This window comes from Podarcis muralis, chromosome 10 (assembly GCF_964188315.1).
Source record: "Podarcis muralis chromosome 10, rPodMur119.hap1.1, whole genome shotgun sequence".
NCBI classification, from domain to species: domain Eukaryota; kingdom Metazoa; phylum Chordata; class Lepidosauria; order Squamata; family Lacertidae; genus Podarcis; species Podarcis muralis.
The window spans coordinates 6577153-6599175 of record NC_135664.1 but is presented as its reverse complement, the minus strand read 5'-3'; the positions used below and the strand labels follow the sequence as shown (position 1 = coordinate 6599175).

Below are 22023 nucleotides of genomic sequence, written 5' to 3'. Positions count from 1 at the left end.
AGGCTCCACTGAACATAGTACAACTTAAAGGTAAAAAGGTACCCCTGCCCGTATGGGCCAGTCGTGTCCGACTCTAGGGTTGTGCGCCCATCTCACTTAAGAGGCCGGGGGCCAGCGCTGTCCGGAGACACTTCCGGGTCACGTGGCCAGCATGACGAAGCTGCTCTGGCGAGCCAGCACCAGTGCAGCACACGGAAACACCATTTACCTTCCCGCTATAAAGCGGTACCTATTTATCTACTTGCACTTAAGAGTGCTTTCGAACTGCTAGGTGGGCAGGAGCAGGGACCGAAGGACGGGAGCTCACCCCGCCGCGGGGATTTGAACCGCCGACCATGCAATCGGCAAGTCCTAGGCACTGAGGTTTTACCCACAGCGCCACCCGCGTCCCATAGTACAACTTACTTCTGGTTAAACATGGATTTCAAGTTTTAGGATGTTTAAGCCCAACTCTCTAAAGAGGTTTAGTTTATTACACTGCAATAAATCATATGCCTTTGCGTTAAAAATTTGCAAATGGTTACTAATTAGGCAAAAATGACACAAAACAGATTAAAAAGAGTAAGTTTATAAGGAAACAGGTAATGTCATCATGTGATTAGTACCAAAAATATTTTAACAGATAATCCCTCATGAACATACACTGCATTTAACAAAAATATAAACTACCATTTTTTCTTACAAAAATATTAAAGGATGGAATGTGGCGGTGATCAAATTAACCTATTACAGTGACAATTACCCCATGTTTCTTTCCTGTTTGAACTGGATATTCTTTGTGCTTTTCCCATTCTTCATCGTCAGTATCCTGTTCAAATGTTTCTGGGTAAATAGGGAGCTTATCTTTGGGACACTCTTCGTAATAGCTTCTGACATATTTCCCGACAAACCAGCCTTTGAATTCCTCAGGTTTTCTACATTCTAAACCATGGTAGTGAACACTGTAGTGGTGCTTCAACCAGTAGAAAAGATAATGAATGTTGTAGTCACATCTCCAAGGATTTTCTCTAAGCCACAGTATTTTCAAAAAGTACAAATCTTCTAATACTCCATATTCGAAATTTTGCAGGGAGTTGTTTGATAAATCCAATTCTTCCAGGTTCATGAGTCCTGCAAATGCAGCTGTTCAAAAAATGTAAACACTAGGATTACATATCTACTGCGTAGAAATAACAACAACCGTAGAGATATGTGTTAGTACCATTAAACCTTGGCTGAGATTCACTGTGGTTGTGTTTTAAAGAAACAAGAGAGGCACAATGTTCTGAACATTATTGTGAGTCTTCTGTACCAGACCCATCATAGAGATTAACAGTGTAATCCCATACAAATTTATCTAGGAGTAAGTTGTATTGAATTCAGTGGGCTTGCTTCTAAGAAGACATGCATAATACTGCACTGTAAAACAATCTGATTAATCAGTGACTGTTGTTGCTTCCCGTAGGTGGAATTCTCTTAGATTTGATAGATATTCAACTTGTATTTATTACTATTTCATAATTATTAAAAATGACATTTTGAGGAAATGAGCCACCTTTTGTATCATGAAAGCATTTATTAAAACTCACTGTAGTTTGATATATCATAATAAAGTTTACTCACCTGGGTCTATGTGAACTATTCCATTACTACTGAGGTTTAATACCTTCAGGTCATTCATGTCTTCAAATTCCTTGGGTCGTAGCTGGTTGATTTTATTGTTAGATAGATCAAGTTTAACTACATCTGGAGGGATGTTACCGGGAACTTTCTTTAATTCTTGAGAAGGAAAGAAGAAATATATATACATATATATTATGGAAAGCCATAGTCCCTGCCACAACATAGTTTCCCATCTATCCATATACCAACATAGACTACTCATGTGCATTCTTAAGTCTTCTTTTGTTTTTAAGACAGCTTTAAAAAGTTATTGTCTTCTATTTATACCCCACCTTTCTTCCATTATGGAATCCCAGGTAGCATACATGTGGTTCCTACATGGTCTCTCCTCCAACACTGACCATAGACCTACTTAGCTTCAGTAAGGTGGTAGCCTGGTGTGCATATCCTATTCCCAAATACATTGCCCATAACTCCTTTATATCACCAACTTCTGAGAATCAATGTACCCACTGAGAGTTTGAAACAAGGTAAACCAACTGAGGTGCTAAAGAAGCCATCTTAAAAATCTACAAGTAGTACAGATTGTGCCAAAAAGTGTCCTTTCCCTTTGTAGACAATGTAGAGCATTGTTTTCTGGCTGCCATATTGAATTAATTTTTATGAAGAATGATGCTATTGATTCACCAATTCACATATTGTCTTTCTGTCAAAACAACATTGAGAAGTTTGTCTTCCTCTGCACTTTGTGGCTTGGGTCACTTTTTAAAACTCATCTGGTGCTATTTAGTTTGAAGATAGCTTGTGTGGTTGTCAGGTGTGGGGTTGCAGTCTGACAGGTTGGTGGATGAATGGTTTTTTAGAGCAGGAGTTTGAATGTGGATAACATTTTGTTGCCTTCCAGATATTATTCCCTAATTTCTATTGTTTTTAAATTTGTCTAGGCAGGGAACCTAGGGGTGTACAAACATCCCTAAATCCAATCCAAAATTAATTCAAACTTTCATCTAGTATTTTACGTTCTGCTACCATTGGTTTAATTTGCACAAATCTTTTTTCCATTTAATCTGCTAATGCCAATATATGAATATTTTAAACATTTTTATTTATAATTGTACATGATAGACATGCATGTCTCAGGTATCAGCAAATATTTGCAAATCAGTTACTTTCCCTGTGTGTTTCTTTTCAAAGTTAATGAATCTAGAAAGACAGCATGCAGAAACAAATACAGTGGTATCTCGGGTCACATACGCTTCAGGTTACAGACTCCGCTAACCCAGAAATAGTACCTCGGGTTAAGAACTTTGCATCAGGATGAGAACAAAAATCGTGCTCCGGTGGCAGCGGGAGGCCCCATTAGCTAAAGTGGTGCTTCAGGTTAAGAACAGTTTCAGGTTAAGAACGGACCTTCGGAACGAATTAAGTACTTAACCCGAGGTACCACTGTATCTTGCGGCAATTTAAAGACCAAGTTAATTAAGTGACTAATAGCCCATCATAAAGACATCTCTGGCTGCAGTTCTAACCCTGTCTACTAAGAGGCAAGTCCCATTGAATTAAAAATGGGGGAAATGATCTCTTGAGCCAAATGTTAATCCCATGAGCCAAACCTCTGGCCAGAGGTTCTCTACCCCCTGTTTTAGGGAATGGGTAGTAGCCAAAAAGTAGCAGTTGAATTCAGTTGGTTCTTCCTGCTTTGCTAAAGAGCTTTGGAATGTAACTGAGGAGTACAGATAAAGTCTACAGGTAACAAAAGAGATAACTTCTTTCCATTTGAAAAAAGCAATAATGAACAATGCAGTTCATTGGTTTTTAACATTCAAGTAGAAACAAATTAAGGCCTCAGTCCTAATTCCACTTACTTGGAGCCCATCATTGAATACAATGAGGTTTATTTCTGAGTAGACATGGGTCAGTTACAAGACATGGGGCTTGAAAGATAAATTACTCTAAATTATTTTATTCTAAATTAATTTTCTTGTAGTCATGGGTGGTAGGTAGATGCAGGCACAATTTGTTTGATTAAATCACTAATATTTTTATGCTAAATGTATTATAGGGCTACATGCTCATCCTACTTCCAGGCTGCTTGCATCTGACACACTTAAGGCACATATGCCTACTTTTGTTATTTTGTAATCAGGATGCTATAAGTTTTTATCAGAAGTCTATTGATTGTTATGGATAATAATAATAATAATAATAACAATAATAATAATAATAATGGATAGGTGAAAAATTCCACCGCTTGGGCTAGATAACCACCAACTCTAATCTTCTGCATGTCTACTGGCAAGTAATTCCTTGAATTCAATTTGGCTTACTCTCAGGTAACAGTCAGAAGGCTTACAGCCTAAAATATTTTTTAAAATATACCGCACCTTTCCATTACCTTGGGTGAAGTTTCATAATGATAACTTGAATGGTCATTAATGAGCAGCTAAAAAGTAACATGTATTTGGCTTATACAGACCTTTTTTTCTGCAGTCCAGGGTCCGTACAGGAAACATGTAAATGTGGCAGAGAGAAGAGTCAAATTCAGGTCTGATGGGTTTAGGTTTTGGAACAGGAGGGTCTGGTCTTTCTCCTTCAATGCACAGCTGCTCTGAGTTTACTTGCTTGAGCTTTTGACCTTTTAGTTTTGTTGGGTGTACACATTTAGCATAATTTCCCAAGTTCCTGTTTCTTGGAAGCTGCAGCATCGTTATAAGGGTTTCTATCTGACAGTTGCAGTCCCATGGATTATCATACAGGCGTAAATAAATTAAAAGAGGCATGTAAATAAACACCTCCTCAGACAGGATTTTCAACTTATTGTGCTGCAGTAAAAGTGTAGTGAGTTTATTTAAACCAAAAAAAGCTTCATCCTCAATTTTTGATATCTCATTCTGTTGTAAATCTAGACTTTTTAATTTTGTGAACTTGGAAAACATGTTGTTCTTCAGCTTGCGAATTCTATTTCTTGCTAGGAGCATGTGTTTTAAATCTTCCGGCCAATCAGACAATACAAATGTCAGTTTCCTTTCTTGGCAATCTAAGTATTTGTCATGAAGATAGGTGTACACATCACATGGGGGGCCTGGGGTGTAGCGCTTGACGGTGCCGGATGCTCTTCTTAAGCCGTTTGACTTTCCATTATTTGCTTTGTTTCTTGAACTTCCATTTCTTGTCTTCCTAAAGTCAGCTGCTTTACAAAAGAAAAGTAGTATTATAATTGTAACCACTTGCATCCTGACATCCAGCTGGTCCCAATTATATTGTACAACAGCTGGAACAGTCAGAGTATTCCTTTGAAATCTGAGTTTGGAAGCCTTTAACTAGCGTGGTTCTGAATCGAGGAGGCACAGCAAGGGTTTGAGGAATCGCTCTGTTGGAAGAAAAACAGAATATTAGTGAGATATTACCCTAGAATTAATAAAAATTATATTATTATTATTATTATTATTATTATTATTATTATTATTATTATTATTATTATTCCGCCTATCTGACTGTGTTTCCTCAGCCACTCTGGGTGGCTTACAACATATATAAAAAATTGTAAAACATCAGACATAAAAAATTTCCTGATACAGTGGTACCTCGGATTAAGTACTTAATTCGTTCCACTGCGCCGCCGGAGCACGATTTCTGTTCTCGTCCTGAAGCAAAGTTCTTAACCTGAAGCATTATTTCTGGGTTAGCTGAGTCTGTAACCTGAAGCATATGTAACCTGAAGCATATGTAACCTGAGGTACCACTGTACAGGGCTGCCTTCAGATGTCTTCTAAAGGTCAGTTGTTTATTTCCTTGACATCTGATGGGAGGGCACTACCGAGAAGGCACTCTGCCTGGTTCCCTGTAACTTCGCTTCTTGCAGTGAAGGAACCGCCAGAAGGCCCTCGGAGCTGGACCTCAGTGTCCAGGATGAACAATGGGGATGGAGACGCTTCTTCAGGTATACTGGACCGAGGCCATTTAGGGCTTTAAAGGTCAGCACCAGCACTTTGAATTGTGCTCAGAATTGTACTGGGAGTCAATGTAGGTCTTTCACAACTGGTGTCCTAAATTATAATGAATTAAAGCTGACATTTTAATATCTTTTCCATAATAATCAGCACATTGTGTATTGAAAACAATTTCGGCTGTGATAATAATGGTGAGCTTCCCTCCTAAATGGAGATATAAATAATTTATTTATTATCAAATAATGATGATGTCACACACCATTATACCTGATACAGTATCACCTGATTCAGGGAACTCAGGGAATGAATTTGTAAGGGCATTTAGGTCAACAAATGGAACCCAGATGATTTTGCCATGGTGTGATGATTATTGGCTTGTAGTAAACATGGAAGAAGCCATTTTCATTAGTGACAGCAGTGCTATGGAATGCCCTTCTTGGCTGAAATATGCAATGCCCCATCAGTATTGGCATTCCATTGACTCCTGAAGATACACCTGCTTATAAAGCATTCCCCTGATCTCCTGACTTTCGTCTCTTGTAGTAATTCGATTTGTTTTGTTTTTAGGATGGCTCAGTTTTTTTGGTTTTTTATTAGTTTTTATGGGGGGGGTTGTGGTACAGAGCAAACGGAAAAACAGGGAACTGTAAACCTGTTTTCTCCAAGTCAGTTCATAGTCTTTTTCACAGCTCATCGCATGGGTAGGTCCTTTGTGTATTTATTTATTTATTTTTATTGATATTGTGAGACATTAGTGGTTCCCAAGCTTGGTTGGTTGTGTTTGGTAATAATTGTTGTTGTAACTCTTATGCTGTTTTAAGGGGTTTGTTATATATTTTAATTTAGCTGTTTTACAGTGCATTTTTATTTTTGGTAAAAGGTACCCCTGCCCGTACGGGCCAGTCTTGCCAGACTCTAGGGTTGTGCGCCCATCTCACTCAAGAGGCCGGGGGCCAGCGCTGTCTGGAGACACTTCCGGGTCACGTGGCCAGCGTGACAAGCTGCATCTGGCGAGCCAGCGCAGCACACGGAAACGCCGTTTACCTTCCCGCTAGTAAGCGGTCCCTATTTATCTACTTGCACCCGGGGGTGCTTTCGAACTGCTAGGTTGGCAGGCGCTGGGACCGAGCAACGGGAGCGCACCCCGCCACGGGGATTCGAACCGCCGACCTTTCGATCGGCAAGTCCTAGGTGCTGAGGCTTTAACCCACAGCGCCACCCGTGTCCCACTTTTTTTGGTTATTTTTGGTAGCTATATGTTTATTCTTGTTATTTTGCTGTTGACTTTATTTGTTTGTGAACTGCCTTGTATTTCTTCTTGAAATGAAAGCGAGTGAATGGGAATTACATTGAATTTTAATTTGCTCTTTTAAACAAGTGTTAAGTGATGGACACTGGGAAAAGAAATCCTACCTTCCCATATATGTTAATAGTCTGAAGTAGCAGTGACTACACAGGAAAGAGACCTTGGGTCTTTGTGGATAGCTTGATTAAAATGTTGACCCAGTGTGTGGCACCTTTGAAAAAGGTGAATTCCACATTAAAGATAATAATACCCTGTTAATGGTTTACCTGGTGGTCGTTGTGGCCTGACATGACTGTTGGGCAAGGAATGGGAAGCATCAGGAATCTGCCTGATGTGGCTGGGTAGGAGGGCGGAGTCTGGAACTGGAGTTAGCTAGCACCATCAGTGGTCAGAAGTGATGGGAGTCATATTGTCTGGCTCCCAGGGAGAAGGGCTTCCGGGGCAGACCAGAGAAAAGACTATGAAGGTTTGGTCCGCCCTTGGAACATAGAGGATGGACCTACCCAGCCTGTCCACTGCCAATGCTGCTCTTGAACCTCTGGCTTTCCATAGGCCAGAAGTTTTCCAGCGCTGGTTAACACTGACTGACAGCCGAGTTTCAGAGTCTCCACGGTTTCATATTTTTTCCTAGCTCAACCTAGAGATGCTGGGGATTGGACATGGGACTTTCTGTACGCATGCAGAGCAGATGTTCTACCACCGAGCTTTGCCCTCTCATGATCTTATGATTCTTCTTAGCCTGCTTTTAAATATTTGCTCTACTGCCTTGTCTGGTGCAATACCATGTTCCATGAAAACACTGTCTGGGATTGCAGCCTAACAGCATGGGTGGGAAAGTGGCCCTCTAGATGTCATTGGACTCCATTTCAGTGTTGGCTAACACAATCAATGGTCAGAGGTGATGGGAGTCATGTTCAAGCAGTATCTGGAGGTCACAGTAGTCTGCATTATCTTTTCATCCTGGAGGCAAGGGGATCATAGGAAAGTGAGGCCATTAAACAAGATGGACCCATAGCATGGGCTGAGATGTCACAGGACAAAACCTTAGTTAAGAAAAAGGCTTGTAATGTCCCTATTCACTCATAGTATCAACACTCATTAAGTTTACATTCTTGACCCAATCAAGTCTAGGAGCTGTCAGAGGAGTGACATGCTGTCACAGGCACCTTGTCCAAGCCTCAACAGGGTGGCTTATCTTACTGTTTGAGAATGTGTGTTAACAGAGCAATAACTACATTCCTTTGGTGATGGGGGGGGGGTGTCCCTGGAAAAAGCAAAACGATCTTTTAACAATGAAAACATTGTGTAATCCCAATGAAATGACATATCTCCAGTGTTACTGACCATTGGTATAAAATATAATTCATTCTTTCCCATTTTGGGTTTATGTTACTGAAAACTGCTAGATATTAGCTGATGTTTTCAAGTAATGCAAGATACTAATTTGGTGTTATATTTATTTTAGCTCACTGTAAGAATTTGCAAGACTTAAATGTCACTGAATGCCAAGGGTTAAGTGTAAGTATTCATACAACAGATTTGAAATAGCTTTAATGTAATTCAGATATAATAATTTTTAGTTCTAATTTTGATTTCTAGAGAAGACACAACATTTTTAAAATGAAAAGCTGTGCTCTATTTATGTAGCATAATATGGCTAAAGTCCAAATATTATGAAGTTTGAATAGGAAACCCATCTGATTTCATGGTTTGTAATCAAGGAAAAGTGTATAGACTTCCAACTTCAGTCTACACTGGTGTGAGGAGCCTCCAGACCATGGGCCAAATATGGACCAGAAACAACAATTTAAGGAGGACATTTTCAAAACCAAAAGAGGTCATTTATTCTACCTAAAGATTCTGGTTATCTTAGTTACATTTATATGTTGTATTATGTTAAGAATGTGGTTACAGCAGATGATGCTAAATATTATTATTATTGCATGTCCAATTTATTATCAGATGTCTAGGTGTGCTGTTGAAGTAGAGTGTGAGCTGAAAAAAATGCATCTGATATAGAGCCATATTATTTACTTTAAAAAATGAAGCCAGATTCATTTATGATTTTCTTTATTGAACAGGATGAACTAATAAGGCTTGTAACAGAAGGTTGCCCGGCAATCCTTTACTTAAATTTATCTCACACAGATATCACAAATGGAACACTAAGACTTCTGTCAAGGTAAAAACAATCTGTTTTATAAATAAATTCTGAATTTTAGTGTAACAGTAGAAGAAAGATTCCACCTTTATAAAGATCATCTGCTCTCTCTCGCTGACTATCACTGTAATATGGAAACAAGTGTCCCCCAACTTTTTGGACCAAGAGACACATTTGAAATTGTAGGAAACTGCTGTGGGTGCCAGAAAACAATTTCACAGCAGAAAAGTTGGCAGTGCTGAGCACCCCCCTCAAAAAAAAGGGGGGGGACTACAACAACCCTCTCCCAAATAAAACAGTGATCAAAAAGCAGGGGCAACACCCTCCCTCCAATAAGACATTGACCACTGGTTTTGAGAGACTTCAACATCCCTGCCAAGGCAACTGGCTCTGGGGTGGCTGAGGACTTCATGGCTGTGGTGGAACTGACAGTAAGGCTTGAGAATATGGACTGATAAAAACTTGCAGAGAGGGGACAAGTAGCTGGGCCAGGGAGGTTATTATTGCCTCCTTGCAAGAGGGGGTGGTCCTTCCCTGCTTGAAGGAATCATAGAATCATAGAGTTGGAAGAGAACACAAGGGCCACCGAGTCCAACCCCCTGCCAAGCAGGAAACACCATCAGAGCACTCCTGACATATGGTTGTCAAGCCTCTGCTTAAAGACCTCCAAAGAAGGAGACTCCACCACACTCCTTGGCAGCAAATTCCACTGTCAAACAGCTCTTACTGTCAGGAAGTTCTTCCTAATGTTTAGGTGGAATCTTCTTTCTTGTAGTTTGGATCCATTGCTCCATGTCCGCTTCTCTGGAGCAGCAGAAAACAACCTTTCTCCCTCCTCTATGTGACATCCTTTTATACATTTGAACATGGCTATCATATCACCCCTTAACCTCCTCTTCTCCAGGCTAAACATGCCCAGCTCCCTTAGCCGTTCCTCATAAGGCATCGTTTCCAGGCCTTTGGCCATTTTGGTTGCCCTCCTCTGGACACGTTCCAGTTTGTCAGTGTCCTTCTTGAACTGTGGTGCCCAGAACTGGACACAGTACTCCAGGTGAGGTCTGACCAGAGCAGAATACAGTGGCACTATTACTTCCCTTGATCTAGATGCTATACTCCTATTGATGCAGCCCAGAATTGCATTGGCTTTTTTAGCTGCCGCATCACACTGTTGGCTCATGTCAAGTTTGTGGTCAACCAAGACTCCTAGATCCTTTTCACATGTACTGCTCTCAAGCCAGGTGTCCCCCATCTTGTATTTGTGCCTCTCATTTTTTTTGCCCAAGTGCAATACTTTACATTTCTCCCTGTTAAAGTTCATCTTGTTTGTTTTGGCCCAGTTCTCTAATCTGTCAAGGTCGTTTTGAAGTGTGATCCTGTCCTCTGGGGTGTTAGCCACCCCTCCCAGTTTGGTGTCATCTGCAAATTTGATCAGGATGCCCTTGAGTCCATCATTGAGTGGTAAAACCACTCCTCACGAAACTCTCTCTGAATTCAGGAAATCTAAGTCATTACAGGCCAGTTGCTAATCTCCCCTTCATGCTCACAAACACAAGATACTCTCTGAGTCTGACAGATGACATGTTCATATAGATGCACTCAAAAATAAGTCCTATTGACTGTCTCCCAGGTATGTATGTAAAGCCTCAGTTATTTGTACTTCTAAACAACAGATTGGGAAAGGACCATGAAATAAATTTGGTTAGAGCTGAATAGAGCACCATGATTACCTTATTATACGCCTGCATGCTAAAGACCTGATGAGGCACTTTGGAGCTATTTGGACAATGAAAGAGAACTGTGTTAATGGCATGTTTGATTTTACTGCAATTTACCCCAAGACGTTTTAGTTAGTTAGTTAGTTATTCATTTATTTGGAATAGTTATAGCCCACCTTCCTAGTTCAATCAGTTAAGGCAGCTAACAAAGACAGCTATTTAAAAATACAGCCACAACAACAACATTTTCAAATTCAACAAAAGATGGACAGTTAAAATATAACAATAAACAAAACGAAACAAAAACTTAAGTGGATAATCAGCAAAAAGAATTGCCTAAACACAAAAGTTTTCAGGAGGTAGAGATGAAGCATAGAATTACTGAGGTTGTGACAATGACCGCTCCCCGCTTAAAACAGGGGGCGCCCTTTGCGTGGACGCGTGCAGCCCCTAGATCTGGAGCGGCTCCAACAGCATAGGCCTGGCCTTGCCTTCCCTCAGGTGGGATACCTGGAGGTCTCCGCCTACCTCAGTCAGTTGTCCAATCCCACCTGGGGGAAGCGTTGCCAAGGAGACCAGGCCAGGTAGGGGAGGGATTACCTGCCCACACAATAGAGGGAGGATCTTACCTGGGAAACCTCACTTGGCTATAGCTGCTGTAGCTGAGAAGGCCCTCTCACCATGCATTGCATGGGGGTGATGCACATCAAAGCACCTCACCTAATGATGTCCATGAATAGGTCAAGGTAAACAGGACCATGCAGGAGGAGATGGGCAGAACAAATCCTCTATGCCAGTGGTTGCAAGGCTATACTGGCAAATTAAATGCTTATCATATACCAGGGTTATCAAATTGAAGGAGGCAGTTCACATCTTCTAAAGGTAAATTGCAATGAATTTAATTAAAATAGGCCATTAAATCCAGTTCTCTGTTACTTTCCCTGAAGCTCACAATGTGCCTGATTAATCCCCTAATATGCGGGTGCATGGTAAGACACGATGAGGGAAGGCTATAATAGGAAAGTGTGAGATACTGGACTTCTAAAAGGTTCTTGGCAGGAATTTCAAAAATACTGACAAGTCAACCCTTGTGAAACATCTTCTAGCTGCTTCCCTGCTCCCTTCTGTATTATGCATATACTTTAAGAATCATAGACACAACACAAGCTAGTCTAAATCTTATGTCTGAAGCTCCCTACCAGTTGTGAAGCATAAGGCTCCCTGAGTTCAATGAGACTTCTTGTATTGGGAACTTGCAGCCTTCCAGGTGTTGTTGGACTATAACTACCATCATCTCTGATAATGGGCCATGTTCACTAGGGCTGATGACAGCTGCAGTCTAACAACATATGGAGGGCCACATGTTTTCTATTCAAGTTCCACATACCTATCGTGCACCTAGGCCTCACCAGTAGTGAGGAACTGATCAACAAAGTGGAAGTACAGTGAACATTGAGAGGAAACAATAATGTTCTCTTGGGTTTCGTTAGATAGAGGCAAGGGAAACCTGAGTATCGTTGGACATGCACTGCGGACTTTAAGAAGGCTGATTTCCTTAACAAACTTGAGGAACTACTGTGTGAGATCCCACTATACAGTGGTACCTCAGGTTACATACGCTTCAGGTTACAGACTCTGCTAACCCAGAAATAGTGCTTCAGGTTAAGAACTTTGCTTCAGGATGAGAACAGAATTCATGCTCCGGCGGCTCAGCAGCAGCAGCAGCAGCAGGAGGCCCCATTAACTAAAGTGGTGTTTCAGGTTAAGAACAGTTTCAGGTTAAGAACAGACCTCCGGAACGAATTAAGTACTTAACCTGAGGTACCACTGTATGTCAGAAATACTCAAAGAGAAGGGAGTCCAAGATGGATGGAAGTTTCTTAAAGGTGAAATATTGAAGGCACAAATGCAGATGACTCTAACAAGAAAGAAAAATGGGAGGCATTTGTTGGTAAACATTTTTATAAACAACTTGGATAATGAAACTGAGAAGATGATCATCAAATTTGCGGATGACACCCAAACTGGGAGAGGTATCTAATGCTGTAGAAGTATTGAAGACAGAATCAGGATTGGAGATTACCTTAACAGAATGGAGAACTGGGCCCAAACTGCCAAAATGAAATTCAATAGGGATAAATGTAAGGTTCTACACTTAGACAGGAGGAACCAGCTGCACAAATATAAGATGGGGGACACCTGGTCTGGGTGTAGCACATAAGAAAAGGTCTAGGGCAGGGGTCAGCAACCCGCGGCTCCGGAGCCGCATGTGGCTCTTTTACACCTTTGCCGCGGCTCCGGTGCGGATACTAGCCAGGGGAGGAGGCGCATTGTGCGCCCCGACACTCCCCCCTGTGGCGGGCGCTGTACTGGCTGTGACGTCGCATGGGGGCGGCGTGCGTTAGTCATGCACCGTCCCGACGTCACCTTCCCGCCCGCCCGCCCGCTACATTGTAAGGGGCATGTATGCTGGTCACTGCATTGAAAGGGGGCATGTACGCTGGTCACTGTTTTGAAGGGGAGTGAAGGACACACACGCACAAAAAGGTAACTTGTTAATTTAACGTTTATTTCTATGAGGAGGAGTAATTCTGAGGGGTCAAACAAATAAATAATAAAAAAGTGACAAAAAAGTTATTTTTATAATGACGAGTTTTGCGGCTCCCAGTTTTTTTCTCTTCGGAAACGGGTCCAAGTGGCTCTTTTTGTCTTAAAGGTTGCAGACCCCTGGTCTAGGGGTTTTAGTAGACTACAAGCTTAACAGTCAACAGTATAATGTAGCAGCAAAGAAGCTAATGCTATTCTAGATTGCATCAACAGAAATATAGTGTCCCAGTCATGGGAATGTCATAGTACTGCTCTATTCTGCCTTGATCAGAGCACACCTGGAGTAATGCGTTCAGTTCTGGGCATCACAATTTAAGAAAGATCTTGACAAGCTGGAACGTGTGCAGAGGAGGCAACCAGTATGATCAAACATCTGGAAACCAAGCCTTCAGTATGTTTCACCTGGACTCCTTCCTTATGCATTTCAGCTGGTCATAATTTGCTTGAATGAAATAAAGTATGTTATATAGGTAGTTTGTTAAATAGCTAATTTGTTCTTTGTGCCCATGTTCCTGTGTGTACACCAGCAAATGAAAGCTGGGTTAATTCTTGCTGTGAGCTAGAATCAGCTCTAGTATGACAATCTCCTTAAATGTCTGATCTGTATACAGTGGTACCTCGCAAGACGAATGCCTCGCAAGACGGAAAACTCGCTAGACGAAAGGCTTTTTTGTTTTTTGAGCTGCTTCACAAGACGATTTTCCCTATGGGCTTGCTTCGCAAGACGGAAATGTGTTGCAAGTTTGTTTCCTTTTTCTTAACACCGTTAATACAGTTGCGACTTGACTTCGAGGAGCAACTCATAGCACGCGGTGTGGTAGCCTTTTTTGAGGTTTTTAAAGACTTTGGTGATTTTTGAAGCTTTTCCGAACCTTTTCCGACACCGTGCTTCGCAAGACGAAAAAAATCGCAAGGCGACAAAACTCGTGGAATAAATTAATTTCGTCTTGCGAGGCACCACTGTAGTTTTATATCCTTATGCCATTTTCTAGTGTCCAATGTGGCCTAGTGGTATTTTCAAAGTAGCCTCCAAGTTCATAAAGCCTTTCCAAATGCTGACATTTCCCCCTGCAAAAATAATATTCCATTTAAATATAGCTAAATCATCTTTTGCTTCTCTGTCTCAGCACTAATGTGTTTGGATCAGTGTGAATGAACTTTCTGTTTTCAGCATACCATATTGTAGTTTTCCTATCTGAACTTTGCAAAAGTTCTATCGCCTGCCAAGCTATGTTGTCCTAATCACATTATCTCCTGCAACCACAAAAAGAAAACAAGCAAACAGCTCAGATTGAAATTTCCTTTAAGACCCCTCCCACAAAACCCTTAGTTTTTGCACCAGTTTCCTGTTGTTGGCAGTCTCAACTAGGTGCAGCTTACGTACTATGTTATATTTTAACACAATTCTTCAGTAACATTTATAAATCATACAGTTGGTTATGTTACGATGTTGCTGGGCCAAACAAAGCTCATTCATTGTTAGCCCGCGCTTCCTTAATAAACATTATCCCCACTTTGAACCCTCCTTTGCTGTCAGTCTGATTGGCTACACTCAGTCAGGGCTTTGAAGAGATTCACACAAAAAGCACTGCCACGTGAATGCCAAGTATAGGGAATGCAATACATCCCATACGTTGAGACATCTAACAGAGCATCCCTCCAAGGGAAATAAAATGACCTAAAAGGTAACCTAATCTCCCTTCTCTTTGAAAGGTATGCACGCACACATTTTCATTGAAATATATTGTTGTAAAAAGCTTGTTTCAATTCAGCCATGCATTTGGGACTCCAGAATACTTATTTGTTTATTACATTGTTATATTAACAGACACCTGAAGTCTAGAAGAACAAAGTATAATTAAAACCCATTGCAGGGATTGGCCCTATGACCCTCCAGATGTTGCTATGGTACAACTCCCATCATCTATGACCATTGGCTACGCTCGGCTGGGACTGATGGGAGCTGGGAGTCCAGCAAAATCTGAGGGACCACAGGTTCCCATTCTTGCCATAAAGAATATTAGATACTGACTAATACAAGCTGGAGCATTTTAACTTTGCCGAGAGAAGATGAAGCCTGTTACCATTCATTGTTACTTGTCATTGTCATAATGATGTACATACTGAGAATATAATCCACAGTTTGTACCCCTAAAAATTAATGTGCTATTACTGGAAGATCTTAGGTGTTTATCTTCTCACAGAAAAGTTTATCTGAATGCCTTTTTGCCTTAATACAAAAATAAATATTTACTGTTTATATTTCTTTCCATGTGTCTTTAAATTTAACCCTTATTATCTGCAAAGTTTCCCCTCTCTTATTCATTAAGAACACAAAAGTCTTACAAGCAGTGGTCATGATGTCATACTTTCATCACGGTGGGTGTTCCTAGCTTAGCTTTTGCTGACTTGTGAAGTTGCCTTAAATGTTTTCCTGAACTAAAATTTGTTGCAGAGCATGTTGTCTACTCCTAATCATACAGTGTATTTTTTCTTCTGTAAGCTTTCATTTGTGGTAATTGTGGCATTGCATCCCTCATTTTAGTTCAACTACTTTATAATTGTACAAAATTAATACTCTTCAGTATGATAATGCCTAAATATGTATTATAAAAATGACGTTGTAGAGAGCACAGTTTCAGAGTATTCATTTGCTGTGCATATTGTCTAACCAACTTCCTTTGTCTGTCACTGGATATATGTTATAAACGTTTCCTATTAATAAGTCACACAGTGCAATCCTGTGCATATTTACTCAAAAAATGTCACCATGCTCAATGAGGCTTACTTCCAGATATAGCAAAGTATTACAGCTTTAGGTTGTTACGTGAGCACACAACTATTTTGTATTTTTGTTTTGTTAGAATAGCTGTGTCAAACCTTAATGGAAACAATTACACAAGCAGGGATGGTTTAACATTATGTTTAATTTTTTATGCTTTTAATATCCTTTGATAGAGTTCTGGTTTTCATTTTGAACACAAAAAGCTTAAAAAACTATGTGAAGTTAATGTTACAACTTGGTCCTTAAAATGGTTGAGAGTCATATATTTCTAATTTAGTGCAAACATTTGAGTTTACAACCAAGGAAAGTCATTTTAAAATCAGGTTTCATTTAAGATGACTTTGGTTCGTGAATAATCTTATTAAACAGTGTAAAGTACATGCAACAAAGAAAAGTGAAACACAGCTTTTTTTGTATTCAGCCAAAGTGAATATTCCCATTAAATTCCAGTATCCACCCATGTTCTTAGAAAGCTTTTTAGCTACAGTATCAAATTGCACCAGAAATCTGTATGCAACATCTTAGTAACTGACTTCTTCTTTTATCTGGCATAGGGGATGCCCCAATTTACAGTATTTAAGTTTAGCTTATTGCAGAAAATTCACAGACAATGGCTTACTGTACCTCGGCTCTGGAAGAGGGTGTCACAAGCTCATCTACTTGGATATTTCAGGCTGCCTCCAGGTTTGCATTTCAGTTTTCTTTTTCATATTGTAGCGAAGTGATTCCTTTAGAGAACTGACGGCACCAAGCACTCATGGTATAATCAAGTAGTACAGGCACTGCAGCAAAGTTTTGAGAGGTTTTAAATTACATTACCACAGCTGCTTAAATTTTCCTGAGGAATAGCACTATAGGCTTTTGGCTTTTGTCCAGTGGGCGTCTTTAACTATAAACAGCCTGTCCTTATTGCATAATGAAAGCATGCATTGCTGTTGGAGGTGGACTCAAAACATGCTTGCTTTGTGCTTTTGCTTCCATACGTACAATTTGCAGACATTAACAATACTCAAGGGTCCTCTGCTGAGCAAACAGAAATAAAGCTCCTTGAAAGGGACAGGATTTCCTGAAAAGGAAATCAGATTGTCAGTGAGCTTTCTAATATCACTTTCCTTCTTTTGTAAAGTGTAAGAATGTAGCATGGTAACATACTACCACCCTTCCACTAAGAGAGAGAGAGAGGGGGGGAAATATATAGAGAGAGTGTTACACACTCTTTCTCTCTCTCTTGGCCCCCAGCCCACAACAGTCTTTTCTGTTGTTGCAGGGATGTGTACAGCTATTATTTCAAACTGCTTCATTTCGGCAGCCCACTGTTGGATGTGTAAGAATCTATACAGTGGGGACATCCTATACCAGGGGTCAGCAACCCGCGGCTCCGGAGCTGCATGTGGCTCTTTTACACCTTTGCCGCGGCTCCGGGGTGGATACTAGTGAGGGGAGGAGGCGCATTGTGCGCCCCGACACTCCGCACTGTGGCGGGCGCTGTACTGGTTGTGACGTCGCATGGGGGCGGTGTGCGTTAGTCACGCACCGTCCCGACGTCACCTTCCCGCCCGCCCGCTACATTGTAAGGGGCATGTACGCTGGTCACTGCATTGAAAGGGGGCATGTACGCTGGTCACTGTTTTGAAGGGGAGTGAAGAACACACACACACAAAAAGGTAACTTGTTAATTTAACGTTTATTTCTATGAGGAGGAGTAATTCTGAGGGGTCAAACAAAGAAATAATAAAAAAGTGACAAAAAGTTATTTTTATAATGACGAGTTTTGCGGCTCCCAGTTTTTTTCTCTTCGGAAACGGGTCCAAGTGGCTCTTTTTGTCTTAAAGGTTGCAGACCCCTGTCCTATACCATCGTATATAACTTCAAATTCATAAAACAATAATTGGAAACCATAGAAGGATCCTGCAGGTGATGCCAAGGCACACTTTGAACCTTGCTCCATTCTCACTAGTGCAGGCATAAAGGTGAAATATAAAAGCATCTAGGAATGAATTGCAAGAGCTACTGCAGAAAATTGGATTCCTTGGGAAGAAGAGGGGGAAATAAATTTAATAAATAAATAAATAAACATTGGATTTTCCCTTATTCAGTCCCTTCCCACTAGCACCACATATGCATGCAAAAGACATCAATCAAGTAGTAAAAGCAGGTGAAGTTCTCTGCAGAAGAAAGAAAGCTGCCCAGCCATGCACTCACTTTGCGCCTTATTTCCCAATTTCCAGCCACCCTGTTTAGGATATAGAGACCTATTGCACACCCTTCCAGGTCCCCCTCTGTCCTATCAGCAATGGTAGGTCATTCCTTTCCATTTCCATGTCCCTCCTCTGGGATCAGGTGAGACTTCATTGACAAGTTCACATACCAAACAACCCTTTCCAAAAGAATTTGCCTCTGTGTTAAAACTGAAGCAACAGCCTCAGTGATTGCTGGAGTAGTTGAGAGCCAAGAGAAGGATCTGAGATCTCCTTGGTTTCCTATCTGCTACTGAGGCTTTTGCAACAGGCCTGTTCCTGTTATTTATTTGTTAATATTTTTCTTCTACCCCGAAACAGGATACAATAAATCAGCAAAATACAAACAGAACAAATCTAAACAAAGTGTAAAAGGCAGAAAACCTACATGCTTACCAGGTTATAGAAGCTATGGTGAAATGTAAAGGGGCAGGAATGAGGGTGTTAATTGAGTGAAGTTAGGAAATGGAGATTCGGGCTGGGTGAAAGGCCAAAGCAAGGAAGTTAGTGGAGAGGTAATGGTAGAGGAAAGAGCTTTAAAATATATCCTGCTTGAAAAACATCTATGAACCCCATCTGTTAAGTTTCAAGGGCCCTTAATTTGTCTCATAATAAAAACAATTTCAATGTAATAATTTTAAAATTAAAATGCACATCGTATGAATGCAAGCAGTATGTGGTTCTTATCAGTTAAGAAGCATTGATCCTTATAGAAGTTTGAGCCGAACACTCCTTGGATAGACCCATCCTGTCTATCCTAATTGCATTCTCCCTTCCTTAACCATCACAACATGGGTCATTTAAATCAGTGTCGCTGGATTCACTTCAAAAGTTTGAAGGCTACTTCATACTTGCCACTTTTCTCCATAGGGGTATTCTGTTTATGGGGGGGAGAGAGAATCATGTGCATATTACATCATCAAGGGTCATATATTTCACCATTAGCACATGAATATGAGCAGTTTTTACCAGCTATGGTGATTTTTAAACAGGGACCACTTAGCTACAGTAGTCCATGAGGGACCTCCCTTACATTGGGTCTGGAAGCTGAAACTAGTTCAGAATGAGGTGGCATGGCTTGTAATACCAGTGCTGAGGGGAGTGCACTGTCTGATAGCATGCCTCTGGGCCCTTTAGAACTATATAGCACAATGGCAGAAGGTTGCAGAAAGACGGGCAAGAAAACAGGTGTCCTTTTCCTCTTAGTGAAACTTCCCCCACCCTCTGCAAATCCCAGACAACACTACAGGGTTCCTGTTTCAAGCTGGTTGAAGTCTTAGACAGAAGAACTTTGCATTATAATGCAACATCATGTTGTAACTGTGCCCCACTTATTTTAATTTCTAGTCAGTGTGTTTTTGGATAAAAAATGAGGTACTGTTACTCATATATTGATAATGTAATAATAATAATAATAATAATAATCCAATAGGATGTTAAAAACACAATAAAAAATCAATCATTAAAAACTTCCCTAAACAGGCCTGCCTTCAGATGTCTTCTAAAACTCAGATAGTTGTTTATTTCCTTGACATCTGATGGGAAGGCGTTCCACAGGGCGGGCGCCACTACCGAGAAGGCCCTCTGCTGTGGGTGCCAGCACAAAATGGACAGCAAAAGGGGGGGGGAGGGGAAGATGCCAGTACTCCATACCAGTGAGTATTAGACTGTCACAGAAAAAGCTCTGCTTACGCTTCACATGCCAGATTTCTTTTGTTGGGTGTACTCGCAACTGATTGCTTTCTCTCTCATTGTATTGATTTTTAGCAGAAAATATGGACATATTTCAGAGCTAGGGTGAAGAATAGCTTGATAATCTAATAAATTTTATTGGCCTGCAGTGAGACACGAGACCCAGGAGATAGAAGAATAATTGACATTGCTGGTTGTAAACACAATTTTGTTGAAGTGAGAACTTCCAAAAGTTGGTGTAAAGTGGTCAGGAAACAGGCAGTTGTTGCTGACCATCTGACTGCAGGCAGAATAGCCAGCCAGCTTGTCACCAGGGCAAATACCCAGATTGGGTAACTCTATTAAGGGGTGACTTAATGTAAGAGCTGTACTGGATCAGACCAAAGACCCATCCAGTCCAGCATCCTGTTCTCATAATCACCAAGCAGTTGCCTATGGGAAGCCCCCATGCAGACCTGAGTGCAGCAGCACTCTCCCTACTTGTGATTCTCAGCAGCTAGCATTCAGAGGCCCAGTGCCCTAACACTGGAGGTAGCATGTAGCCCATCATGGCTAGTAGCCACTTACAGTCTTGTCTTCCATGAATTTGTCTCAATCTCTTGAAAGCCATCCAAGTTGGCAGCTGTCACTACAACTTCAGATAACAGATAACTTCAGATAGTTACTGTGTGCTGTGTGAACAAGTACTTTCTTTAGTCTGTCCTGAATCTTGCAACATTTCACTTCATTGGATCCCCTCAGGTTCTGGTATTAGAGAAGGAGAAAAGCATCTCTCGGTCCACTTCCTCCACACCACGCATAATCTTATATATGTCATGCCCCCCCCCCATTATTTTCTTCTAAACTAAAAAGGCCCAAACATTGCAACCTTTCCTCTTGGAGTAGTTGCTCCAACCTCTTGATCTTTTTGGCTGCCCTTTTCTGAACTTTCCCCCCAGCTCTTCAGTATCCTTTTTGAGCTGAGGTGACAAGTCTTATGACTGCAGGCTGTGCAGGTCAGTCTCATATTCACCTCTTCCCCCCCTCCCAATTTCCAATTAATCTTCAAAGCAGGCTGATTTTCCCCAAGCCTCTGACCCTTTAAGGCGACTCTCTGAAGCCAGTTTGGCACACACACAAGCATTTTGCACATACACACACAGGCTGAGAGCTTCAATGGCACCCCTCTGGTGGCTTCACCTGGGGCAAAAACCACCGCTGTGGCACTGCTGAAGGGGTTTGCCGGAGACTAGCACTCCTTACTCTCAACCTAAAATCCTTCAGTGATGAAAAAGCACCACTGAAGGCCAGGAGCTCCTTTAGTTTGCTCAGCTCTCCTGCCAAACCACAGAAAGCTCCAGCCAGTCTACAATTGTGGGCAACTGAGGGATGCTGCTAATACTAGGCGTAGTGTAATCACGGAAGCAAATTGTTTCCAGCCTAGTTGAAAACCCAGCTGATAAGTTTCTAAAATTTTGTACACTATAATTTCCATATATCTATTTCCAGCATAGGAGGAAAATACCCTGCTGATTTAACGGGGGTCAAAGCAGCCTGGAGAGAGACTTAATACTGTGCTATTTTCCAGAATATAGTTGTTATTCGCAGATAGGGTTGGATCGCCCCAAGACAGAGTCAGCTGGCAATCTTCAGGCCACCTCACATTTCCTGGAGGCTGTAGGAGGCAAAGTGTCATCACAGCAATGCCTCTGCAGGCATATCTGCCAGACTGATTTGAACACCTGGCATGATGGCTCTTTTAGTGGCACTAATCCGAAAATTATAAAATCTATGTAGAGGAGTAGGAGTAACATTATGGAGTGTTCTGCCTGTTCTTATCTACAAATTAAGCTTCGTTCAAAGCTAGGTAAAGGTAAAGGTACCCCTGCCCGTACGGGCCAGTCTTGACAGACTCTAGGGTTGTGCGCCCATCTCACTCTAGAGGCGGGGGGCCAGCGCTGTCCGGAGACACTTCCGGGTCATGTGGCC

At 41.3% G+C, this 22023-nt stretch overlaps 2 protein-coding genes across 2 annotated transcripts in view; one reads left to right on the top strand and one right to left on the bottom strand.

Annotated features, from left to right (window-relative positions):
- FBXL13 (F-box and leucine rich repeat protein 13) overlaps positions 1 to 22023 on the top strand; it is a 72621-nt gene that overhangs the window by 22838 nt on the left and 27760 nt on the right. The window contains exons 10-12 of the mRNA XM_028745696.2: positions 8324 to 8376; positions 8940 to 9040; positions 16681 to 16810. Of these exons, the coding sequence (XP_028601529.2) occupies positions 8324 to 8376; positions 8940 to 9040; positions 16681 to 16810 (284 nt within the window). The remainder of the gene's footprint in view (positions 1 to 8323; positions 8377 to 8939; positions 9041 to 16680; positions 16811 to 22023) is intronic.
- LRRC17 (leucine rich repeat containing 17) lies at positions 553 to 16889 on the bottom strand. The gene is made up of 4 exons (XM_028745697.2): positions 16751 to 16889; positions 4079 to 4972; positions 1603 to 1758; positions 553 to 1122 (listed from the first exon to the last, which is right to left on the bottom strand). Exons 2-4 carry the CDS (start codon positions 4833 to 4835, stop codon positions 719 to 721), a joined length of 1317 nt encoding a protein of 438 aa, XP_028601530.2. The 5' UTR covers positions 4836 to 4972; positions 16751 to 16889; the 3' UTR covers positions 553 to 718.